Here is an 18,938-nt window from a genome sequence, read left to right as displayed (position 1 = left end):
TCATACCCAATAAGAGACCAATGTTGAAAAAATAATAATAATTTCATTCACTTAGGAAAAAAAAAACAGTGATACTATATTCAAATCTAATGACAAATATCTGGCTAAAAACATTCTCTGAAAATAAGGTTGATTAAATAGGATTAAAACAAAGTAGCAGTAAACTATCTTATCTATTCTGTATTGTTGGGTTTACAGCATGAAAACCTAATGGCTTTATCTAATCCAGATTTTCAACCACAGTTCAGAAAATAAACTTTTAAAGAAACAGTTAGCTCCACAATACTGATTCTCAAATATTCATTAAAGCCACACCCCCATGCCATAGTTCACCTATACTGCTTAAAGCCCATATTCTCTTTCAACCTGGCTGATTATTTTAAAAAAGGAAGAGAGGTCTTATAGAATATTGTATCCCCTGTCCATATCCAGACACCCAAATTAAGAAATGCTACCTCAGATGAATTAATGAAATATACTGAATGAATCCCCAAGAACTATTATTTAACTATTAGATAAATTATCTTGCATTAAAACCAGAATTCTCTTCAATGTCTTTTAAGAAGAAGAATTCCTGCATAAAAAAGACAGAAAGTAACAAAGAAAAATTGGTTCCCATCTCATCAAATATCTCATTTACCAAAAATCTCTGATTTATCATCAGTCTCCTCCTACTTATTCCTTGCCAGGATATATTATTGGAAAATCTCTGCTTTTTGAAACATTCCCCTTTCACTTATTCATACATTCCTATGACTTCCAGTCTTTCATTCAAAAATACATGAAATACTCATTATATATATTATCTTTAAACCATATGCTTGGACTAGAAAAATGAAATTATCCCTTGTGCCTGAGAAGCTCAAAACCTAACAGAAGAAAAGCTTTAAGCAACTGCAAAATAATGTGATAAAAGCTATGACAGTGGTATGTATAAAGTATTAAGAAAGCAAGGTGAGGGAAAGATTAATTCTACCTGGAATGAAGAAAGGAAAGATGACATCTGTGATACATGAATTAAGCCTTAAGGATTAAAGGGTCATATGAAGTTTGGAGGAGAATATAAAAAATGATAGAAGGATGAATATATCTAATGTACTCAGGAATTATTAATAGGAAATTTTCTGATCAATGCAGATGGTGAGGCAAGAGGAAGGAGTAAGGCAAATCAGTTTCTTCAGGTCATTGCTGAATGGAGTTCACTGATAAAACCAAGGGGAAGGGGAGTCAACACATCTTTTGCCAGACTACATCCAAGGACCCTAAATAAAAACCTGAAGGATCACCCATCTGAAGGGAAATTGGGAAAGGAAAGCACTTTTTCTAAAGACAAAGTAAGGAAGCAAAGAACTCTTTCCATATTGTCTTTGACGGTTTTTGTGCTACAATTATAGAGCTGAATATTTGAGGGAGAATGCATGGCCTGCAAAACTGATAATATTTACTACCTGTGTCTTTACAGAACAACAACAAAAAAGGCAACCTCTGATTTTAGGGCATGAAGTAGCAGAAAGGGCATAGGATCTAGAGTCAGAGGACTTAAGAATTTAAATTCCAACTGCACCACTTAACAGCTTGGCAATCTTGGACCTACCTGACACTTAACATTTTATTGCTTAAAAGTATTAATCTTCACAGATTCTGTTAAGGAGAAACCAAACCGAATCAGGGTAGGCCTTAATCCAATATGACTGGAGCCTTTATAAGAAGAAGAAATTTGGACACAGTATTAGAAGACAGGTCACAATGTGATGGAGGCAGAGACTGAACTATGGATTGCCAGCAAGCCACCACCAGAAGGATACAAAGAGTGGTCCTGTTGATACCATGATTATGGATTTCTATGTACAAAACTATGAGACAAAAATTCCTCTTAAGCCATAGCAGCCCTGACAAACTAAGACTTTATTTTAAGGAACATCTCTGATAAGAATTTCAGCCTCTGACAAGAAATAAAAGCTCTTCCTATACTCACTAGTCAAAGATACCTAAGAATTTTCATTTTACTGTGTCCCCCAACAAAGGCATGTTCCTCAATACCAAAGACATTTTCTTATATATTGTGTAAATAGGAAGCTCACTGCTTGCTTGCACATTCCATTAACCACTGTGCAAGCCCTATGAAATGAGCTCAAGGCCAAATGATATACAACAGTTGCTACGACTGGGTTACTTAAGACATCCTGTGGGAAAAAACTCCAGATTCAAGAGAATATAAAGAAAAATTCCACTTCTTTATAGCTCTGGAGGATAGCAGAAACAGGAGATGGTCTCCACAAATGCTGAATCAAAGAAAGAGAAAAATACCAGAAGGAAACTGCCAACCCAGCTGACTGGTCCACCCTCCCCCTCAACAGGTCCCTCTCAATCAATCCAACTCATAGCTGGGGAGTTCTCCAGAAGTTGCAGTCCAGATCCCTCCCACCCAGACCACAGAGGAAATCACAGCAGTGAGACAGAACCCCATGAATATCCAGACACAAGGACCCAAGTCCACAGAGACCCAGGGCAGAACACAAGCAACTGAGGAGTGACACATACAAAAGGGCCTGGCAGGGGAGTGGGGGTAGTAGGTGATGAGCGGAGAAAAACCACAGCAGAACTCTGCAGTGGCCAAATGCACTCACTCAGTCCAGTTAGTGTTGGTGGGACTCCCTAAACACAAAACAGCTATTTCTGAAATGACCCACCTTTTCAAACTGACCCCATCTGGCACCCTGGGGTAGGATAACCTGAAGGGGAAGAAACAGGAGTCAGAAAAGCTTCAGAGAAAAAATGAGGGATAGTTACTATGAAATGCTGCAAGATGGGAAAACTGACAAGTATAAGGAAAACAGGACACTGAGTGAGAGAGAAAATTGAAACAAAGATAGGGAGAACCCTAGCTCCTATTCTCTATTCTGCACAGAAACAAACAGAACAGATCAAGATTCCTGGAGAAGGAACAGAGGAAGGAAGCTTTCCAGGAGGTGAGACAACTACACAAAATCAGCACTCTGAAAAACTGTACTGTGTGGGTAAGGATGTACCTGGGGCATGCCTCTTTGGAACATGAATGTGTTGATGTGGTCATGGGGTGTTGTCTCAGTGGGTGGAGACCCAGAAAATAACAACAAAATATTAAATTTCCATCCTGGGGAGACCTGCTACATTCTCTAACAGAGTGGTAAAAATCTCTAGAGTTCATAAGCAGTGCCCAGTGATAATGGACATAACAATACGCCAAGTCCTTGTATATTAATGCTTGGCTTTATGAACCTTTTTCTTTTAAAACCAAACTTAGCCCAGTAATATATATTAGCCTAAGAGTTACATCCTGAAAACCTTGTTATTCAAATGTGGCCTCTTTCTAAGTCAAACTCGATACATAAATTCAGTGCCTCCCCGCCCCCCACCCCCACCCCAGCATGGGACATGACTCTCAGGGATGAGACTCCCTGGCCAAAAAAGAGTATATCAAAGCGCCAACAAGCAATGCATTTGGAAAAAGACCTTGACCAAAAGGAGGAAATATTAAATACAAATGAGTTTTTACAGCTAAGAGATTTCAAGGTGAGTTGAGATGTCATTCGAGGTTACGCTTATGCACCGATAACCCCAGGAAATCGGCATCCCATTGGTGGGCCTTACCTTGTAATATATGTTAACCTGTCTCCCCATTGTATCAGAGGTAAACTCATTTATAATTTTCTTACACACCATTCTTCTGCCCCTTTTATTTGAACCTATAAGCAGCAGTACACCCATTGAATATATGTCCCAGAGATTTAAATCTTCGGTCTGTTCTCATGCTGGCTGAGCTCTGAATCTTAGGAGAGTTGCAGCCAACACCTCCTCTCCAGTTCGCTGGACTCGCCCAGGACAACTAACACAATGATGATGATGGACAACACCTATCCAAAACACAGAGTATCTACAACTGCAAGTGAGACAGTCCCATCCATCTGCCCCATGGGATCTAAATACCTACTCAATTGGAAGAAGAATGGGCATCATCATCCCCAAATCCTCAAGATTGAGAAATGAACTTATATAAAGAGGAAATGCAACTATGGACCAAAGTAGACTTATATTATTCTAGTAATGGAAGAAATTGTAACACTGATATAAAGACAGTGGTCACCAAAGGTTCTGAGTGGAAGAAGTGGGAAGAATAGGTGTAACATGGGGCATTTTTGGGACACTGGAATTATTCTGCATGATACTGCAATGACAGATATATAGACCATTATACATTTTGTCAAAACCTATAAAACTGTGTGATGCAAAGTATAAACTATAATGTAATCTACAGACTATGGTTAGCAGCAATGCTTCAATATTTGTTCATCAATTGAAATAAATGTACCAAACTAATGAAAGATGTTATTAATAGGGAAAAATGTGAAATGGGGAGGGGTAAGATATATAGGAATCCCCTATATGTTTGATGTAATTTTTATGCAATGTAAAATTTCTTTAAAAATAAAACAAAGAACAAAAAAGAAAAATTGTACTGAAAATCTAAGGCAAAAAATATATAAAGAAGAGCTGAAAAAATGTGATCAGTTAAATGCAGGCTATTCTAATAAGGGTCCAGAATAAGTTGGACAAATGTCAAAGAGGAGACTTAACAGAAAGCCAACCAACAACAAAAGATGAGGAAGAAAGAGACTTTCAGAGTTAACTCATCAGGATAATTAGATGTCTAGACATCAGCAAAAAAATTACGAGCCATGCTAAGAAACAGAAAGATATGGCTCAGTCAAGGAAACAAATTAAAATTCAGAGGAGACAGAATTTCAAACAACTAATCAAAGAAGTTTAAACAAATCTCCTAAATGAATTTAAGGAGATGATGGAAAAAATGGCTAAAGAGATAAAGGATATTAAGACAATGTATGAGAATAAAGAAGAATTTGAAAGTATGAAAAGAAATATAACAGAAATGATGAGAATGAAAGGACATAAACTTGGAGATTAAAAACACACTAGAGTCACACAACAGCAGATTTGAATAGGCAGAAGAAAGAATCAGCAAACTAGAAGACAGGGCAATCAAAATCACACCATCAGAAGAATAAAGAAGAGAAACATTTAAACAGTGTCTCAGGTTGCTGAGTGACAAAATGAAGCATACAAACATACAAGTCATGAGCATCCCAGAAGAAAAAGAAAGGGGTAGTAAGAATATTTGAGGAAATAATGGCCAATAATTTCCCAACTCTTATGAAAGACAGAAACATACATGACAAAGAAGCACAGCATACTCCCAACAGAATAAATCCTAAAGGACCTACTCCAAAACATACTAATCAGAATGTCAAATGCCAAAGAAAAAGAGAATTCTGAAAGCAGTAAGAGAAAAGCAAGTTGACATATACAAGGGATCCTCAATAAGAGTTAAGTGTCATTTCTCAACAGAAACCATGGAGGCAAGAGGCAATGGTATGATACATTTAAGATACAAAAGGAAGAAAATTGTCACCCAAGAATGCTTTATCTGGCAAAAATGTCCTTCAAAAATGATGGTGAGTTTTAAACAGTCACAGAAAAACAGACTTTCTCAACAAACAGTCTAACTTACAAGAATTACTAAAGGAAGTTCTACATGTTGAATGGAAAAGAGAGGAGAGTGACTTGGAGTAGTGTGAAGAAATGAATAGTCAGAGAATAGGTATGCTACAGAAGTTAAGTTGGTATCCTTGAAAATTAGGTTATAGGTGCAGGTTGTGCAATATAAGCCCCAGGGTCGTCACAAACAATGTATTTTAAAAATATACAGAAACAGAAATGAAAAAGTGATCAATTACATACATCACAAAGGATAAAATGGCTGAAGTACTGCCTATATAGTAATAACACTGAATGTTAATGGATTAAATTCCCCAATCAAAAGACACTGATTGGCAGGATGGATAAAAAAGCATGATCCAACTATATGCAATTTATAAGAAACTCATCTTATACACAAACACACAAATATGTTGAAGATAAGAAGTTTAAAAAAAAAAAGATATTCCATATAAATAGAAACCAAAAAGAGCTGGAATTGCTATACTAACATCGGACAAAAAAGACTAAGTAAAAATCTGATATAAGAGACTAAGACATTATATAGTAATAAAAGGGGAATCATCCAAACAAGAATAAATAACAACATTTATATACCTAACCATGGTGCCACAAAATATATGAGGCAAACACTGGCAAAAGTAAAAAGAAAAATAGACAATTCTACAATAACAGTTAGAGACTTCAATACAATATTCTTAGCAATAGATAAAACATCTAGACAGAAGATCAATAAGGTAACATGGAACTTGAATAATAAGACAACTGAACTAGACTTAAAAGACATATATGGAACATTATACCTCAATATAACAGGATATAATTCTTCTCAAGTACACATGGGTCATTCTCCAGGGGAGACTATGGACTGGGTTAGAAAGAAAAAAACATGATAAATTTTAAAAGATTGAAATCATACAAAGCATCTTCTCTGCCCATAATGGAATGAAATTGGAAATCACTAACAGAGAACTTGAAAATCCACAAGTTTATGAAAGTTAAGTAACACACTTAAACAATCAGTGTCAAAAAAGAAATTAAAAGGAAATCAGTAAATATCTTGAGGCAAATGAAAAAGAGAACACAATACATCAAAACATACGGGATGAAGCAAAGGCAGTTTTGAGAGGGAAATTTATAGTCCCCAATATATACATAAAAGGGAAGAAAGAACTGAAATCAAAGACCTAAATTGCACATCTGAAGGAACCCAAAAAAGAACAGGAAAAGAGTCTCAAAGTAAGCAGAAGGAAAGAAATAACAATGATTAGGACAAAAATAAATGAAATTGAGAATATAAAACAATAGAGAAAATTAACAAAAACAAAGTCTGGTTCTTTGAAAAGATCAACAAAATTGACAGACCCTTAGCTAGACTGACAAAGAAAAAAAGGAGATGATGCAAATAAAATCAGAAATGACAGGGGGGATATTACTAATGACCTCACAGAAATAAAAAAGATCATTAAGAGATACTATGAAACTGTATCCCAACAAATTAGATAAACTAGATGAAATGCAAGAATTTCTAGAAACACAAGAACAACCAACACTGACTCCAGAAGAAATACAGGACCTCAAGAGACCAAGTACAAGAAAAGAGATTGAATTAGTCATCAAAAACCTCCCAAAAAGAAAAGCTCAAGACCAGATGGCTTCACAGCTTACCTTGTGGACAGACACTAAGCATACAGAGCCTCACAGTCTACAGCTGACCTTGTGGAGAAAACAGAGGAGCTGAGCCCAGAGGAACCCAGGAAGTCTGAACCCTCACAGACGTTGGCAGTCATCTTGCTCCAACACGTGAAAATAGACTTTGGTGAAGGAAGTAACTTATGCTTTATGGCCTGGTATCTGTAAGCTCCTACCCAAATAAATACCCTTTATAAAAACCAACCAATTTCTGGTATTTTGCATCAGCACCCTTTTGGCTGACTAATACAGATGCCCACTGTCACCACTGTCATTCAACACTGTACCGGAAGTTCTAGCCAGAGCAGTTAGGCATGAAAAAGAAATGAAAGGCATCCAAATTGAATAGGAAGACGAAAAACTTTCACTATTTGCTGATGACACGTTCTTATATAATAGACAGTCCTAAAATAATATATCACAAAGTACTAAAAATATATAACAAAGCTACTAGAGCTAATAAACTAATTTACAATGTGGCAAAGAACAATCCAACATGCAAAAATCAGTAATGTTTCTATATACTAGTAATGAGCAAGCTAACAGGAAATCAAGAAAAAAAATTCCATTTACAATAGCAGCTAGATCAATCAATATCTAGGAATACATTTAAGGATAAAAAAGACTTGTACACAGAAAACTATTAAACATTGCTAAAAGAATACCTTTATAAATTGAAGGACATTCCGTGTTCATGGATTAGAAGACTAAATATCATTAAGATGTCAATTCTACCTGAAACAATTTACAAATTCAATGCAATCCGAATCAAAATTCCAACAGCCTACCTTGCGAAATGGACGAGCCAATTACCAAATTTATTTGGAAGGAGAAGGGGCCCCAAATAGCCAAAACCATCCTGAAAAAAAACGAAGTCAGAGAACTCACATTTCCTGATGTTAAAACATATTACAAACCTACAGTGGTCAAAACAACACGGTAATGGCCAACGGAACCAAACTGAGAGTTCAGAAATGGACCCTTACATCTATGTCCAATTGAATTCTGAGAAGATTGCCAAGTCCACTCAGTTGAGAAAAAATAGTCTCTTCAGCAAATAGTGCTGGGAGAACTGGCTAGCCACATGCAAAAGAATGAAAGAGGACTCCTATCTTATACCATATACAAGAATCAAGTCAAAACAGATCAAAGACCTAATTTAAGAACTAGGATACAACACAATAGCTGAACACAACACAAGGAACACTGTTTATGTTTCAAAACACAACTTTTAGAAAGTCAGCAGCATTATACCTATAAACATCTTACTTAAAATTCTTGGGAAGCAGATATGGCTCAAGTAGTCGGGCATCTGCCAACCACACGGGAGGTCCTGGGTTTGGTTCCTGGTGCTCCTAAAGAAGATTAGCAAGGCAGTGATGGGTTAGAGCTCAGTGAGCTGATGCAACAAGCTGACACAACAAAGAGACACAACAAGGAAACAGAATAAGAGACAAAACAAGCAGGGAGCAGAGGTGCTCAAGCAATTAGGTGCCTCCCTCCCACATGGGAGGTCTGGGGTTCATACCTGGGGCCTCTTAAAAAAAAGACAATGAGCACACAATGAACAGACACAGAGCAGATAGCTGGGGGAGGGGGATGATAAACAATGGGGAGGGGGGTGATAAATAAATTAAATAAATCTTAAAAAAAAAACTATTCTCATACAGCTGACCCTGTTATATATTTCAGCTGCTGCTATAAGTACAATTTGAAACTATGTCACATATTAATCTTTTCAAAAATTCATCAAAGGTAATTTGAATAAAAATATAGGCAGAATTATTTCTTGAAGAAAACATGTTTTTCAATTTAATATTCTATAAACTAAAACTCACCACATCAGAAAACCAAAGTCATTTTCTTTTCCTAACAAACATAGCTTCCCATCCCAATGTTAATATTTCTGTTAAGGCCACCTTCTGTTAATGCACCTTGCAATTCATATTTTGACTAATGTTTCTGACTCCTACTTTGGCATCTAATCCCTGTGACTCCTGTTTTGAAATAATATTCTAAGATTTATACATTCTACTCTATTTCTACTACCACTCTCCAAGCCCAGGCTCTTATCGCCTCATCCTAAAATTGCTTAAATAGCTTCCTACCTGATCTCCTTGCCCAAATTCAATCTGCAAATCACTACAAGATATATCTAGAAAGATGTACTTCATTAGACAATTCAAAATTTTAAGATACCCAACAACTTCAACTTCTTTGGGGCAGTATAGTGATTTGGACCATAGCTTTTGGAGTCATTCATGTATTCAACTAATATTTACTGAATGACCACAAAGTAGCAGTCCTGCTCTAAGCATTGGGGATGAAGTGAAAAACAAGACAATGTCCCTGTATTCATGGTGTTTACATTCTAGTGGGACAGAAGGAGAATGATAATACCACATACTTTCAGAGTGATAATTCCTATGACAAAAATACGAAGGACAGTGTAGGGGAAGAAGGAGCCTTGGAAAGGGTGGTCAGAGAAGGGTTCTTTGAGGACATGGTCTTTAAGCTGAAGGAAGAATGAGAAGGAGTCAGCCATAAACAGCAGTGTAAGCTTTTGAGAAAGAAAGTAGCTTGGCATGTTCCAAGAACAGAATGGCAGCCTGGGTAGATGAGTTTAGTTAATAACTGTAGCAGTTTAGCATTATGGATTTCAAAAATAGTTATTGCATTATGTTTGTAAACTGGTCTGTCAGAGGTATTGCTTTTAATCAATTAAATTATGATTAGGACTTTGATTGGACCACTTTAGTAAGGCATTGAGTCCCCGCCTCTTCATGGGCAGGGACTCACAGAGAAAAGACATAGCAAAGGACAGAGTTGGGAGTTTTTTGAGCTGGAGTCCGGGAAGTGAACACACAAGAAAACACAGAGGAATAGAGGAGGCTCCTTAGACACAGCAGAAGCCCTGGGGAGAGAGACAGAGCCATTCACCGACAGTCTATAGCTGGCCTTGTGGCGAGAGCACAGCAGCTGAGCCCAGAGAGAAAGACAGCCCTGGGAAGATAGAAACCCAAGAAACCTGAACTCTTGGCAGATGTCAGCAACCATCTTGCTCCAACACATGGCAACAGACTTTAGTGAGGGAAGTAACATGCTTTATGGCCTGGTAACTGTAAGCTTTTACCCCAAATAAATACATTTTATAAGAGGCAACACATTTCTGGTATTTTGCATCAGCATCCCTTTGGCTAACTAACACAATTACTGAATGGGGGAGAGCATAAAAGAACAGCTCAAATTACAGCACTTCTGTTCACCAGATGTGTTACTTGGACAGGCAGATTTTGCTTCCTCACCTGTAATGAGAATAAACCTATCTTACAAGACAGGTATGAGGATTAAATGAAATAATACATACAAAATGTATAGTAAGTCATTTTCATCATCATTATTACCATTCCTACATGTAGTAAGGGTTAAATTTCATAAACATACTTCATATCCTAGCAGTCATTCATTGAGCAAACAAGCATTTATTGAAAGTTTGCTTTCTAATTCTCACCATTTGGTCAACCAAAGAACGGAAAATATCTGTGTAGGTAAATAACATGGAGAAGTAATTAAAATACCATTGGTGAGACAATAAGGTTCGGTAAAAACACTGTTAACTTGAACGACCAGTTGGTATCAACTCAAAGAACTTCTTTCTGCAAAATACACTGAGGATGCCGACAGAATTTTAGAAGCTCTTGGCTAACAGGCCTATCAGCTAGCTCTTGGTTAATTCTGTTTCTACCAGTTGTTACATTTACAACATTTGTGTCCAAAGCAGTTCATGCCAGTTAAACTTAAAAGTAATAATATGGGGTAATTAAATATTAAATAAACAAACAAAAAACCCTTGTGTAAAAAAGATAGATTTATTTCTATGAAACAAAGCTGAACGCTTTGAAAAGAATCCCTTAAAGTAAATAGCCTTGAAACACTACTATTGCATTAGGTATGGTAACTTAATTAAAAACAGGAGAAGTCTTTCGCACTGAAGGTGCTATATAAGGGCCTTAATATTCTTACTTCTCATTTAATAAAGCAAAACTGAAAGCAGTTTATTAATGATGACAAGAAACTACTGTCTGGGAGCCCTTTCAAATAAGAGGCATTGACCCGTTTATCAACAAGTACTTTTATAAATTTTAAATCGAATGAAGGAGTCATTGTTTTGTTGTTGTTTTACAAAAGTGGCTCCTAACTCCATAGGCTAGCATTCAAGGCTCCAATTAACTTTTCAAAAATGACCTTCATAAAATAGAAAATTCAGTTAAACTTAATTATCTATTTCTCAAACATCCTACTTTCCAAACTTCAATGTCTCCATAAGCTATACCTTAAAGAATGAGCAGGAGCTTGTCTTATGAATGGGAAAAGAGACATGTTACCACCTACCATTTAGAGAAACTCAGAAAAGAGTAAGTGGAGACATCACTAATGATAGTGGAGGCAGAAAGAAGATAAGTTCAATTTTTAGTTGTCTAAAGTAGACATGTCCTGTAGATAGCTGAAATTATGGTTTCTAAGTTTAGAAGTGAAATCTCAAAGTATGTTCCATGAGATCCTAGAACCTGCCTGTCTTGTTAAGCACAGTATCCTCAGGAACTAGACCACTACCTAGCACAAAGCACCAAATACATATTTAACCTATTATTTGGAATATAGGCACAGAGCTATAGCTAGGTGTGGATGAGATTATGCACAAAAGGTATTTAACTTTTGTTTAAGATCTCTTTGAAGCTTATGAGATTTTTGGACCATCTTTTCCCAGACTATCTTTTTCCCAAATGCACATATGCACTTTTACACACTCAATTTCGCATAAAATTTCCTGGAGTTCACAGACCACATAAACTTATGCCTGCATCAGCCAGGAACCTAGCAACCTTAGGTTTAGCAAACCCCTTGATAAAAGACTAAAAAAAAGAAGAGAGCTAAGGAAAGAATCTTGAGGACAGAGAAAACTAAAGAGCAAATGAGTGCAGCAAACTTAGCAAAGAAGTCTCAAAAGTAAGAGGAGAACCTAGAAGAATGTTATCAAGAAAGCCAAGGAAAGAACTGGAGTGATCTGCAATGGCAAATGGAATAGAGATGTACAAAATACATACATTTGAGATTTGGCATTAAGTTAATAGAGACTTTGGTGAATTGGTAGAGCATTATTTTAGTTTCCTAGGTTGCTCAAAGCAAACACCATGACATGGGTCAAGTTAAACAAGGGGAATTTATTCATTCATGGTTTTAAGGTCAGGAAATGTCCAAATCCAGGCATCATCAAGGAGATGTTTACTTCCTGAAGACCGGCTGCTGGCCATCCTTGGCTCCTCTGTCACATGGCAAGGCACATGAAGGCATCCACTGGTCTCTCCTTACTCTTCCCATTTTTCTGGTTTCAGCCTCTTGCATCCATGATTTTCTATCTGTGTCTAAATTTCATCCTCTTATAAGGACTATAGTAATAGTATTAAGACCCATCCTGACTGAGATGGGTCACACTTTAACTAAAGTAGCTTCATCAAAAGATCCTACTTATAATGTGTTCACATGCACAGGAATGGATTAACTTTAAGAACATGTTTGTGGGGTACATACAGTTCACCACACTCCATCCTCTGAACCCCAGAAAAACAAGTTCTTTCTATATGCAAAATACATTCATTACATCATAATATCCCTAAAGCCTGAAGTCATTTCAATAACAAAACTAAGTAGAAAGTCTCATCAAAATTGGTTATGGTATGCCCTAGGGCACAATTCCTCTCCATCTGTAGACCTGTGAAACCTAGAAAACAAGTTTTCTCCTTCCAATATACAGAGGAGAAATAGGCATAGGATAACATTCCCATTCCCATAGGGAGAAACTGGAAGGAAAACGGGTCACAAGTTTCAAACAATTATGAAACTTGCAGGGCATATTCCATTAGATTTCAAAGTCTGAGTGCCATCTAGGAGACCATGTTTTTTGCCCTACCAGTCTGAAGGGATGGTAGCCCCACCCCTTCCAAGTGCTTATACAATGGGATGCTCTCCCCGAACACTGGGGTGAAGGCTCCACCTTTCCAAGCATCAAGATGGTGACAAAGCTCTCCACAAGCTCTACGTAAATGCAGGGAGACAGACTCTACCCTCTCAGAGCATTGGAGTGGCAGCACTCTTCCTGTATAAGAGGGGAAGGTCTACTATCTTCAAGCACCAGGACAGACTCCCCTTTCCACACATGAGTAGACCGGCTGTCTTGTCTGAGAAGATGTCTTTGGTCTAGACATCAGCTTCCATGGTTCTGCTCTTGAAGTGATTTTTTCCTTCAATCTGCTCCCTTTCTGTCCTCCCTTTTAGTCCAGGCTGGCAGTGGTTCCTTTCAAAGAGATCTTGCAAAAAAAAAACTGTTGGTTTTGCATGCAGGACACAGGGCTCCAAGCCATCAGACAGTAAATTTTCCACAGATCCTTCCTGGATAACTGCACTTCCGATGCTGACTTCCACAGAAATTGCTGACGGGTTCCATGCTCAGTTAAGTCATCACATTGAGCACCATTCTCTGGGGACTCACTTCCTGGAGTTCTTAGAATTTTCTAAACCATCAATTTCTGGTTTCTTTATGCACAGGAATTCTCCTCTCACATTTCACTATAACCTGCAAGCAGAAATCAGGTTGCACTTTCCACAGTTAGTTTGGAAATCTCCTCAGCTAAATATCAAAGATCATCACTCTTCAGTGCTGCCATCCCTCTAACATCAGAACTCAATATTGCTAAGTTCTCTGCCACTTTAAAACAAGGGTCACCTTTCCTCCAGTTTCCAATAACACATTCATCATTTCCTTCTAAGGACTCATCAAAAGTTAATTTAACATTCCTATTTCTACCAACAGACTCTTCAAAGCACTCTAGTATCTTCTATCTTCTAGTATCTTCTATCAAGTACCTCAAAATTCTTCTAGCCTCTACCCATTCTCCAATTCCAAAGCCACATTTTTGGTATTTGCAATAGCAGCACCCTATTCCCAGTTACAAAATCTGTTCTAGTTTCCTAGGCTGCTCAAAACAAACACCATGAAATGGTTCAGGTTAAACAATGGGAAGTCATTTGCTCACAGTTTTGAGCTGGGAAAATGTCTAAATCAAGGCATCATCAAGTCAATGCTTTCTTCCTGAAGACCAGTTGCTGGTGATCCTTGACTCCTCTGTCACATGGCAAGGCACATGTGACACGGCACATGCTGGTCTCTCCCTTCTCTTTCAGGTTTCAATGATTTCATCTTCTTGCTTCCTGACTTTCTCTCTCTATCTGAATTTCATTGTCTTATAAAAGACTCCAGAAACAGAATTAAGACATATCCCAACTGAGTGGGGTTACACCTTAACTGAAGTACCCTCATCAGAAAGTCCACAGGAATGGGGATTAAGAACATGTTTTTCAAGAGCAGATGTAGCTCAGTGGTTTGAGTGCCTGCTTTCTATGTACGAGGTCCCAGGTTCAATCCCCAGTCTGCCTTTAATAAAAAAAAAAAAAAGAACATGTTTTTCTGGGATATATACAGTTCTAAATCATCACAAGCATAGAAATCAAATTATGGTTGCTTGAAGGACTGCATAAAAAGAGGGGATTAGGGACAGTGGGCATAAGCAACTCAATTTCCTCAAAACATTTTTAATAAACATTTTTTCAGCAAATATTCACTTAGTACTATTTATGTCAGGTATGGTGCTAAGCATCTTATCCACATAAAACCCTAATACCATCTTCTCAAGAAATTTGATTATATTCTTACAATTCAAAAGTCTCATTTCTACCTCTGAATTCCTTGGTAATAACTTCTTTCAATAATAAACACCAATATCTTTCGACTGGTTGACTAAACCATATATATGTACTTTTAAAAAAAATAAGACAAGTAAAGGCTAGGACAATGTTAGGTTTACTATAAATGTCTTTCATAAACATGTGATAAATTTCCCTATTACAAGAATTACAATAGTCTTTGAACCGGTCATGTTCATTACTTCAATTCATGATGCTATTCAATGGATCCCTTTGGACACAGCTCCAACTGACACCCATCCCCTCAAACACACACACACAAATCTACGCACAAAAAAGAATCCTAAAAATCCTCTCATCATCCTCTTATGTCCTACAAATCTTCACCATACATCTCTGCAAGAAAAATCTAGAATACTTTTTTCCTAAAAAGTCCCTAAGAAAGTAAGTTTGGCTTTGGAAAAATCTAATCCCTCATTTTACAGATAAACAAAATATATCCTATTAATTGAGTTGCATGTAAGTCCATCTAAGATACTAAAGAAATGATTTCACCACTAGAAAAGTGATATATAGGGAGGGGATGTGGTGCAAGCAGTTGAGTCCCTGCCTCCCACATGAGAGGTCCCAAGTTCAGTTCCTGGTGCCTCCTGAAAAAACAAAAACAAACGACAAACAAAACAAATGAAAAAACCAATTCAGGGAAGCTGATGTGACTCAGTGGTTGAGTGCCAGCTTCCCACATATGAGCTCCCGGGTTCAATCCCTGGGCCCCAGTACATAAAAAAAAAAAAAAAAAAAAAAAAAAAGCATTTTATAGATATACACTTTGGTGTGACAATTTGTTCATGTTTATTATTAATCCCATTAACAATTCATTCAGTCAACAATTAATTGTTGAGTTCCTTCTATATGGCAGGCACTAGCTATATCAAAGACTAAACAAGATAGGACTGTTTCTTCCCTTCATTATAGAAGAAACATTTTAAAAATTTCACAATTGGGTAAGCACTTCAATAGCATGAGAACATATAAGTAAAAGACCAGGCCTATGTTCTTTTGTTTGTTTGTGTTTCTTGCTGTTTTGGTTTTCTTCTGTACTCTTTTAATTTTGGCAGTAGACTGGGGGTGAAGGGGGTAGGAAGTGGTGAAGGAAGGCTCTCTTCAGTATATGATATTTAAAGGGCACTCTGAGAAATGATAAAGTTTAAAGGCAAAAAGAACAGGGCAGGGAGGGAAGAACACTCCTTGCAGAAGCAACAGCATGAGCCTAGCCCTAAGAAAAAAAGGAACATGTCACATTTAAGGAACAAGGAACTCAATCAAAGCCAGCATGGCCAGCTCATGGAAAGAGAGGAGGAAATGGCTCAAGATAAACCTGGAAATGTGGGCAGGAGTCAGATTATATGGGGGTGGGGGAGGACGGACATAATCATATTATCAACTAATAATAATACATCTTTAATATAGTACTTAACGATTTACAAAGCACTTTAACTTACGTTTTCTCTTTTGCTCCTCAACAAACTTGTAAAGTAGTTATTGTTATTTTTTTTAGGAAGTGCCAAAGATTGAACCCAGGACCTCATACATGGGAAGCAAGTACTCAACCACTGAGCTACATCTGTTTGTTTTAGGAGGCACTCGGGATTGAACCTGGGACCTTGTACATGGGAAGCAGGCACTCAACCACTTGAGCTACATCCACTCCCCAGTAGTTATTCTCATTCAAAATCGAATTACTTCACTCCTTTTTAGAATGCCCACATGGAACGGTTCAAGTTATTTAGTTATATCAAAATCACCTCATCTACTGGTGGTTACAACTCCTAATCATCCTCAAGATTCTAAATATATTCCTTTCCTCTAAGAAACCTATATTGAACGTAATTTCATCACAGCCCTTTCTAAAAATCATAAAATATTTGAAGCATTAAAAATAGTCACATACCACGACCCAGCTTAAGTAATATATCCTGAAACAACTCTTTATTAAAAAAACAAAAACAAAAAACAAAAAAAAAAAACTATGTATCTGCAAGTCTTTTGACTATCAGGCTGTGAACTCCTTCAAGGGAGAAAATGTGTTGATATAGGCAAGATCTAGCACTAAGCACTAAACACTTGTTTAATATAAGGGATTCCACAATACAGGTGTGCTGAGGTTCAGTGTGCTAAAGACCACAATGCCAAAACATCATTCAACTCAGTTCAAGTACAAAGTAATTTTGCCTTTTCTTTTCCCTTACAGGTTTGCAACTTCACAATATTCAAGAAATTTATTCACAATCAAACAGTAAATAAAACTTTCAGTCCACATGCAATCAGGCCATTGTCTAAACATACCAAGAAGGTATTCACTGAACAAATCAGCTAATGAAATCTTATACTGAATGCTGGGAAAATAAATTTCAATTACACAAATTCCATGCCTTGGAGAAACTCAAGCCTCTTTTCTTAAGCATGCTTCCCACTAAAGTTTTTGAGAAGGAAACGTCTCAAAGAGGTGATCCAAGGTTCAGGCTACTTCCAGATTTAAATATAGGCCACCAGAGATCAACCCAGGATAGGAAAATAAGTCAGTCACAATCGAGTACGTGCTGCGATGTTAACCAGTTTCTTTCCCCTTCAGAAAAGAAAACATAGTGGGAAGTAAGAAGGAAGTTGTCTAGTGTGTGTAAAATGCTTTGAAAGGGAGTGGGAAAGCGAGTAAATAAAGAGAAATCCGAGCCCCTTTCTTAAAGAGAAAACGAAACGCAAAGTAGCATTTAGAAGAATCATATACGTTCACAGTTCTTCTATACATCTTTTCTGCACAGACTTGGAACCCTTATACATCACTTGGTAAAAGGCGGTGGCTGCAAAGCTTCAGCAGTCACCTGTCCCGCCTCCTCCGCGCCACCCAGCAGTCACAGAAAGAATATGACAGCCTCACCACCTGGTCCCTCCCGCCTCATAGTGGAAGCTGCCCTGGACCGGTGGATTGGTGCGGAATAGGTCGGTTAGTCTATCGATGAGCACGTCATAGCGGGAAGGACCGGGGCCGGGCCAAGACAGGAGACCACCTTAGACTACACCTCAGCCTGGCCGGTCCATTGAGAGACCCGGTACCGACGAGAGACCGGAGAACTCAGCTCTCCGACACCAGCAGGTACTTTCGAACCGCTTCCGGCGCTTTTGGTCTTTCCGCACCCGCCTTGCCCGCAATTACCTTCCCAAGTGACATCGTAAAGCTCTGAAACCTTCGCCATCTTCCCACAGGCGGCGGGCGAGGGGGGCGGAGAGACGCGTTACGTGACGGGAGGTACCGAGTTACAGCGCCATTTCTCATAGGCCGAGAGAGCGGGGGGGCGGGGCCCGCCGCGCACATGCCCGCGGCTCCGCGTAGGGGCTTTCGGGGAAGGGGGCGGGGCGACCTGGCGGGCGAGCTGTGCGCTTGCTGTGAGGACGCCTTGTCTGCTGGCGGGGCGGCGCAGTAAGTTCGGGGTGAGATGTCTTCATAACCTACGCTGGGCTTTTTAATGTTCACCAGCCCCGGGTTTTCATTTTTCGCTACATAGGTGAATTCAATTTCTTCACATTCCCCAATCAGCTCTCTTCATAACCCACTACAGCTTTCTCCCTGAATATGTTTGTCCCAACTTCTGTTCTTCCGTTTCCTTTTTAATGTTCAATTAAACTGATAACTCAAAATTTCCATTAAATCTTTTTGAGGCAGTAGGCGGGATTCTGCCTTTGCATTTTACTGTGGCTGAGGACTTGTTAATGCTCCCATGAATACCCGGTGACAACCTGTACCCTTCATTAATGCGCAAACTGTTTGCCCACCACTGTAGATTTGAAGCTCCGTTAAGAGCAGCCTCAGTATAAGTGCTTAATATTGAATGAATGAGTGAATGAATGAAATACACGGATCACAGCCCCAACACTTCCTT

At 38.2% G+C, this 18,938-nt stretch overlaps 1 protein-coding gene across 5 annotated transcripts in view; it reads right to left on the bottom strand.

Moving 5' to 3' along the window:
* EMC2 (ER membrane protein complex subunit 2) overlaps positions 1–18,314 on the bottom strand; it is a 93,778-nt gene extending 75,464 nt beyond the window's left edge. Inside the window, exons 1-3 of one of the 5 annotated variants that reach the window (XM_058275914.2) lie at positions 18,215–18,285; positions 8,515–8,600; positions 8,034–8,104 (exon numbers count right to left, since the gene is read on the bottom strand). In XM_058275914.2, coding sequence (XP_058131897.2) covers positions 8,034–8,104; positions 8,515–8,600; positions 18,215–18,229 — 172 coding nt within the window. In that variant the 5' untranslated portion in view covers positions 18,230–18,285. Of the gene's footprint in view, positions 1–8,033; positions 8,105–8,514; positions 8,601–18,214 lie in introns of all 5 variants that reach the window. The other 4 variants (XM_071208002.1, XM_071208001.1, XM_004457532.5 and 1 more) reach the window with 4 other exon arrangements.
* Between the last annotated feature and the right edge of the window lie 624 nt (positions 18,315–18,938).

Source organism: Dasypus novemcinctus, chromosome 14 (genome assembly GCF_030445035.2).
Source record: "Dasypus novemcinctus isolate mDasNov1 chromosome 14, mDasNov1.1.hap2, whole genome shotgun sequence".
In the NCBI taxonomy this organism is placed as follows: Eukaryota; Metazoa; Chordata; class Mammalia; order Cingulata; family Dasypodidae; genus Dasypus; species Dasypus novemcinctus.
The sequence above is the reverse complement of the archived record's forward strand: the minus strand, read 5'-3'. Positions and strand labels throughout refer to the sequence as shown.